General features: G+C 38.7%; 1 protein-coding gene across 7 annotated transcripts; it reads left to right on the top strand.

Moving 5' to 3' along the window:
• The first annotated feature begins 2,751 nt into the window (after positions 1-2,751).
• LOC112843460 (uncharacterized) lies at positions 2,752-6,663 on the top strand. Of its 7 annotated transcripts, none has more exons than XR_003215801.1 (3): positions 2,752-3,528; positions 5,063-5,209; positions 5,326-6,663. XR_003215801.1 is itself a non-coding variant. In XM_025902123.1 (2 exons), exons 1-2 carry the CDS (start codon positions 2,794-2,796, stop codon positions 5,096-5,098), a joined length of 741 nt encoding a protein of 246 aa, XP_025757908.1. In that variant the 5' UTR covers positions 2,752-2,793; the 3' UTR covers positions 5,099-5,278. The 7 variants fall into 7 exon arrangements, 2 of the variants coding, with proteins under 2 accessions (XP_025757908.1, XP_025757907.1); XR_003215804.1 differs by lacking the exon at positions 2,752-3,528 and adding an exon at positions 4,716-4,922; XR_003215803.1 differs by lacking the exon at positions 2,752-3,528 and having other exon boundaries at positions 4,716-5,209; positions 5,326-5,425; positions 5,520-6,663.
• Positions 6,664-7,543: the final 880 nt, after the last annotated feature.

Here is a 7,543-nt window from a genome sequence, read left to right as displayed (position 1 = left end):
TTTGAAGGACTCGACTGGTCAGCAAAGTGTGACATCCTGAGAAGCAATCCTGTCACAACAATGCGCATGTTTGACAGAGAGTTGAAGCATTATTCAGAGATTTACTCTTATCTCCTGCAGAGCCACTTGGCAAAGTCATTGACTACTTTTACAGAGTTGAGTTTCAGCACAGAGGAAGCCCACACATACACTGTCTCCTGTGGGTAGAAGGTGCTCCTGTGTTTGAGGAGGATGATGAGCAAACTGTTGTTGATTTTATAAACAAATACATCACAGCTCAGCTGCCTGATCCACATAAACACCTGAACTGTACAAGAAAGTAACAGAAGTGCAAAAACACAGTAAGAACCACACAAAGACGTGCTTTAGGAGTTTAAGCTCCGGGTGCCGTTTTGGTTTTCCCAAACCACCCTGCAATGAGACAATGATCACAAGACCCAGTGAGGATGATGAACTGGAAGTAGAAACAGCAAAGAACAAGCTCAGACCACTGAACCAGCTGCTGAATGAACCTGAAACTGCTTCCATGAGTTTAAGGCAGCTCTTGGCTCGATGCAAGTTGACACATGCAGAATATGAGAGATACCTGAATAAAATGAACACAAGGAGTACGATCATACTAAAGCGTGATCCAAAAGACTCTTGGATAAATGGCTATAATCCACATCTGCTTGAAGCCTGGAACAGTAATATCGACATAAGCTTTGTTTAGATGCTTTCGGCGCTGCAAACTATTTAATGAAATATATATCAAAAAAAGAGGGCGGGCTATCTGAGTACCTGAAAACTGTCATTGAAAACTCCCATAAAGACAGTGTAAATGAGTGCGATGAAATGAGAGCCGTCATGCAGGCATATTCAAAGAAGCGAGAGATCAGTGCACAGGAGTGTGTTGCTCGTGCATGTGGTCTTCACATGAAGCAATGTTCACGTGCTGTAATATTCATACCAACTGATGATAATCCTGTGAAAATGAGTCGTCCCCTGTCAGTTCTGGACAACACAACACCTGAGTCTTCCAATGTTTGGATGACATCTTTGAATGACAAATACAAAGCCAGACCTGAAACACCAGAGTATGAGGAGATGTGCATGGCAGACTTTGCTGCTACTTGCAGGATTGTCTATGGCCAACAGACAAAAGGTAAAGATGTTTTGCCCCTTCTCAATGAGATGGGATTTGTGCAAAGGCGCAAAAACGATAAGCCTGCTATCATCAGATTTCACCGCTGCTCACAAGAAAAACATCCAGAGCAATATTACGGAAGACTGCTTAAACTGTACCTTCCTCATCGTTCAGACCACGAACTGAAAACACCATCGTTGCCAACCTATCAGGCTTTCTATGGTGCTGGCTGTGTACAGCTACCAGGTACTGACTGTCTTGAGTACGTGCAACACATTGTCAAAAGAAACAGAGAGAAATATGAGAAAAACAGCGAGGAGATTGAGAGCGCTGTTGAGGAATATGAGCAGAACAGAGGTGTGACTGACGAATGGTGTAATCTGGCACCTGAATCAGATCTCGTAAGGTTGCCACTTGTTGAACAAGAAAGAGAGCAAGACAATGAAAATGAACAGGAAGATGTGCCCGACTACAGCCGTCAGGCTGATGCTTCACAGAAGTCAGAGCCATCAGGGAACCCCCTGCTATTGATCCCACATTGTTACGTCAGATGTTTCAGAATCTGAATAAGAAGCAAGCCTGCATATTTTATGCAGTTAGAGACTGGTGCATTAAAAGAGTCTGTGCTCTAAATCCGGAGCAGTTTTTCTTTTATATTAATGGTGGTGCTGGAACAGGAAAATCACATCTTATCAAATGCATCTACTCAGAAGCATCTAAGATACTGAGCAAAGTGCCCAGATATGCAGACGACGTTGACATATCAAAACCCACTGTCCTGTTAACTGCTTTCACTGGGACTGCAGCATTTAACATTTCTGGAACAACACTGCATTCTCTACTCAAGCTCCCTAGAAGCTTAAAACCTCCCATTCAGGGACTTGGCAATCAGCTGGATGAAGTCAGATCAGAACTTTTGAATGCTGAAATAATCGTCATTGACGAAGTGTCTATGGTGTCAAGACATCTCTTTGCATATGTAGATGCAAGACTCAAACAGATCAAAGGGACTCGGAGACCCTTTGGAGGCATGTCAGTCATTGCTGTTGGAGACTTCTATCAGCTACCCCCAGTGCGACAGTCGAAACCTCTCTGTGTGCACGACCCGTCCGAGATCGACCTGTGGCGGGAGCATTTTCAGATGATCACTCTGACTGAGATTATGCGTCAGAAAGATGATGTTGTCTTTGCTGAGATGCTGAACAGAATCCGTGTGAAAGGAAAGTTGGATGTGCTTTGTGAAGCAGATAGAAATTTGTTGTCACAGGCCATAACTGAACCAGCCCATTGTCCGACTGATGCGTTGCACATTTTTGCAACTAACAAAGAAGTGGATGCACACAACTCTGCAACACTGGGTCTGCTCCATACTCATATCATTGACATCCATGCAGATGATTATAGAAAGGATCCTAGAACTGGCAGAATGGCATTACAAGACAGACCATTCAAAGGAGGTAAAAACGAGTTACCAGACACACTGAAAGTTGCAGAAGGAGCTCGTGTCATGCTCACCAGAAACATTGACATACAAAATGGTTTGGTTAATGGAGCTTTTGGAAAACTACTTAGAGTAGTTTACTCTGAAAATGACCACACATCATCAAGCTTGGACTTAAATGGATAATGAGACATCTGGAAAGAATAACCGCACACCAGCAGACGACATGGTGTACATTGAGAGAGCAGAGGAGAATCTGAAGCAGAAAGGAGTGGTACGAAGACAGTTCCCAGTGAAGCTGGCCTTTGCATGTACAATACATAAGGTACAGGGAATGACAACCACATCAGCTGTTGTCTCTCTTAAGAGCATTTTTGAGCCCGGCATGGCCTACGTAGCTGTCAGTAGAGTGACGTCTCTCAATGGACTCTATCTTCTTGATATGGAGGAGAAAAAAATATTCACCAATCCAGAAATCACTGCAGCACTTGAGAACATGAGACAAGCCAACCTTGATGACATGATGCCTCTTCTACATGTGAGACAAACACTGAGCAGGTCAGAGGTTTTCACCATTGTTCATCATAATACAGAGGGACTGCCAGCTCACATTAATGACATCAAGAGTCACCATGAATTGTGTCTAGCAGATGTTTTGTGCCTAACAGAAACACACCTGCGGGGCTCTTTTGTCGCAGAGAGTCTCCATTTGGAAAATTACAATTTGTTCAAACGCAACAGACACCTGTCCTACACAAACTTTCCCCAGATGGCAAACAGAAATGGTGGTGGAGTTGCTGTTTATGTGAAAAGTGACATTCAAGTGCATGAAAAACAGTACATCCATAATGTAACTGACCTTGAATTTCTGGCTTTAAAGGTTGAAGCACCAGTCAGTGCTCTAATTGCAGTTGTGTACAGACCTCCAGACTACACTCTGAGGCCATTCCTGAAAAACCTGGTAAGCCTATTAGACTCATTAGAGATCATGGACTGTCATCCCATCATAGTGTGTGGTGATTTTAATGAGAATGTTTTATCTATTGCAAACAAACCAATCCTGGAGCTGTTTGAGTCTAGGGATACGCACAGGTCATCACTGCCCCTACCACAGAGAAGAACACACTGCTTGACCTTATTTTCATTTCTCAGCCAGAGCGATGTCTCCATTCTGGAGTCATGAAGACCTACTATAGTTACCATGACCCTGTATACTGTGTATTGTCCTGTGATGATTCATGATCTAGATCTTTGACTACAGTAAGTAATTTCTATATTTTTGAATGACTTAAGAAAGTAGAGCGATATTTAAAAGTTGACTTAAGAAAAAGCGCCCTGCATTGCAATATAATGTTTCAATTGTCTACATAAAATACAATTAAATGAATTAAGTAATGATATCAGTAAAAGATGACAATTTTATGTATTACAGAAAATCTAAAAATCAGAAATCTATGAATGTCAGAAAAATCAAATATAGCAGTTTAAAACGAACAGTGTAGGCATATCCTCTCTGCAGCCAGGCTTCAAAATCCTGCCAGGCTGCCCCAGTCTCACTGTGGCTGGGAGGGAGGGAGGGTGGACCAGAGGATTGCCCACACAACACATAAATGTTCAACAGCTTCTTCATTGTTTCTGAGAGAACAACACAGACTAAAGGTTGCTTTTTTTTAAAAAAGAAAAAAAAAGAAAAAGAAAAATCTAATTACAGCAATAATGACAGTTAAGCCAGTTTATCTGTGCCTCTATTTTGAAATACTATTTACTAAAATGTTATTGATTTCGTTTGTTATAATCTTTAAACTTTTTCAAAAGTATATTATTATATTTTTGGACAAATCTTTCAATGAAACATACATTTTTATGAGCTTTTATCATGTTTCAGCCAGTGCATTTATCAGGGTGGGTCTGGGATGATAAATGCACTGGCTGATAACTGCACATTTCTGGCCAGAAATGTTTCAGCAGTGTTACATATGCACTACATATGTTAAACTTGCTTTTTGTTACCAGTTGATACCCTACATTTGTATAGACATTGGGTGGTGTGAGGCTGGGGAGTTGAGTGGAGTGGTAGGTGGGAGTTGAATGTGGGGGGTACGGTGGGAGGTTGTTAGGTTTCTTTTTTTTTTTTTTTTTTGTAAGAGAGACACAGTCCTCCTGTGTCTTCTCCAAGCTTCACATGGTAAATCCAACAGTGTGAAGCACATAGCAGCCAGAAACTGTAATGCCACAGATCAGAGAGGCTTCATCATCACCATCTTCACCGTACGATCAGAGCATGAGACTTCACATCTGGAGCACAGGAGAGATTCTGTGATAAGTCCTCCTTCTAGCTTGTCCCACAAGCAGTCGGTGAGATTTACTCACAACAAAAAGGGTTAATGACATTATTTTCATGGAAACATGTATTAATTCTTTGTAAAGTGTTTAAATTGTGTTTTCACTTGACCTTAGGAGTGTTATTTTGAGTGTATTTTAATATCTGTACTCAGGTGTTTCCCTCTGTGATCCATCCCCTTCAGAGCTGAGACACTCAGGACTGAACAGACTGCACAGTTTCTGTGACCGAGCCTCCAAAACACCTTCTTTGAAACCACACATGATAGAAGGGCTTTATATTTGCAGCAGCACTACTAAAGGTATTCAGTTTATTACAGGATGTGTTTGTTTCTTAGGACCAGCTCTAAGTGCACACTACCTAACATATACACCTTTCTGTTCATTACAAACCAACTACTCTGGATCATATGGCCAGTCGGCAGGAATGTTGCTGCAGGAAAACATCCCTGAAGATCACCATCATTGTCAGACTGACTGTGCCTCCTCTGTGCAGTGTCAAGATCCTCCCTAAATGAGTGTGTAAGTTCATTATTTTATTCCCTATGACAAGACAAGTATCACTGATATTTACATTTACAACTACATATGTTCCTGTTTTCTGCTCCTCAGCTATCCTGCTTCTGTGCTGCTTGCCACACATCAAACACTGGCCGGATGACAGGGAGGATCCACTCTGAAGTCACTGGACATGATGAGGATCATATGGGACTTTATAGTTTCACAGAAATGTTGTGCTCTTTGATTACAGGTTTTAAATGGACATAATGACTGCCTCTCTCTGATCTGACAGGCTAAAGGATTGTTTTCATTGTTAGTGCTCTGTACAGTGTATGCTTATTTAATATTTCATCACAGAGCAAACCTTTATTTATTTAACATATTTTTATTTTGTTTTAATGTTGAATTAACTGTGGGGATTTTTTTAAGTGGGCACTCGGGATGTCATATGACCAGAAATGTGGTAACTGGAATTCAACAGTATGTAAAGAAAGAATCTGCTAAGAACATAACACACACAAAAACCCCCAAGAGAACTCAAATTCGTTCCATGTAATCCAATCTAAAACATTTTAAACTGCTGAACAGCAACACAAACAGTGTTAAAGAAACAGTGTTAACAGAATAATTATGATGAGTTTGTACCAAAGTTTCAGGTCACATGGCACACCTAGTGTGTAGTGTGGGGTATCAGCTGGTAAGTATAGGTTTTTTCATATTTGTGTCCTTAGAGTTTAGATAGATAAAGCCTTGTGTATAATAATTAGTCATAACCACAACTCAAAGTCAGGGATTAACTAAATTTGGGACTTTGTGTCTGAGCCCAGGTTAAAACACAGTGTAAAAAAGCATTTAGTGGCATGGCTGAACAATGCTGTAAACTAATGATACTTATTTATCCATGTTCACAAAAAGGACTAATGTGTTCATTTGATTATTTGTATGTGTTAAACTGTGTCACCACCTTAGGCTTTCGTTTGAGTTCACTCAAAAATCTCTATACAGTTCTCTTTTACCACTGTGTGGACTCTGTTTACAATAAAACATAAAAAAGAATGAGTAATAAAAAGATGTGTAGACAGATCAGTAGATTCAGTAGACCAATATTAGCAGCTGTTCAGCCATGTTCTACGAAACAAACACAATTTAAAGGTTCAGGATTGTGGTTTTAAAAGTTGAATTTTCATGTATTTCATATGTTGCTTATTATTTTTATTTGGTTATTTAATTTAGTTATTTTTATTTATTCTCCTGTGAAGTGTTTAACAAAAAAAGCAACTTTAATTTCAATTTTATTTGTTTATTATTTGGTAATTTGTTCTTTAAGAATCGAGTCTGTGCCAAAAACTAAAGTTGAACAGACACATGACAGGATCAGATTATTAACACCTTAAAACATTGCAAACGTCTCTTTTTAAAATGATTTTTATTTTTATTCTATTTCGAAAAAAAAAAACATTTGTTGAATTAATTTAAGTCCTTTTCAGAAAGAAGCTGTACAATATGACTTAAGATTTTTATGTTATTTTCTATGATATACAAAACAAATTGATGTATGTAATACCATTAAACATGATATACACATATGTATATGTCTGAAAAACATTATGCTGTATATTAAAGCTTGTATTTTCTCCAGCATGTTTGTTCATCTTTTCAGTTCAATTCAACAAATTTGTTTTTACATTTATTTTTATTATTTTTTTATGAATTAGAGATTTATAATACATAATTCCACTCTTTAAGTGATTAGAAGAATATGAACTTTTGTTATTCATTCAGAGGTTTTCTGACTAAATTTTCTTTTGTCATTACTCATCTTTTTCTAATTTATATTTTAAACATGTTCAGCTATTTTCCAACTTCTTCTGTGTGAAAATCAGCTTTCAAAAGTTCTGCACTTTTGTTTTCAGGTTAAAAATTCTGTATTTTCCAGCTAATTCAGCATTTTTAGCTTAATATTCAGTAATGATTTCATTTCAGTGCATACATTCAGATTCAAGCATTCACACTGCAGTTTCTTCAGAAAATGCACTTTCTAGTTATTATTATTATATCATATTCCGTACGTTTTTTGGCATCTATCTCCTTCAAAACCGTTCAACTTAGAAAAACCATTCAAACACCATTAGATT

Source organism: Oreochromis niloticus, linkage group LG22 (assembly GCF_001858045.2).
Source record: "Oreochromis niloticus isolate F11D_XX linkage group LG22, O_niloticus_UMD_NMBU, whole genome shotgun sequence".
Lineage (NCBI taxonomy): Eukaryota > Metazoa > Chordata > Actinopteri > Cichliformes > Cichlidae > Oreochromis > Oreochromis niloticus.
Note: the sequence above shows the minus strand (reverse complement) of the source record. Positions and strands in the feature narration are given on the sequence as shown.

What these genes read in the sequence shown, in the direction of transcription:
- LOC112843460 (XM_025902122.1), top strand. Translation starts at nt 2,794, where the DNA reads ATGGTGTACATTGAGAGAGCAGAGGAGAATCTGAAGCAGAAAGGAGTG. An exon ending in GGCCATTCCTGAAAAACCTG is followed by an intron (nt 3,529 to 5,062) that starts GTAAGCCTATTA and finishes ATCTGTACTCAG; the next exon opens with GTGTTTCCCTCTGTGATCCA.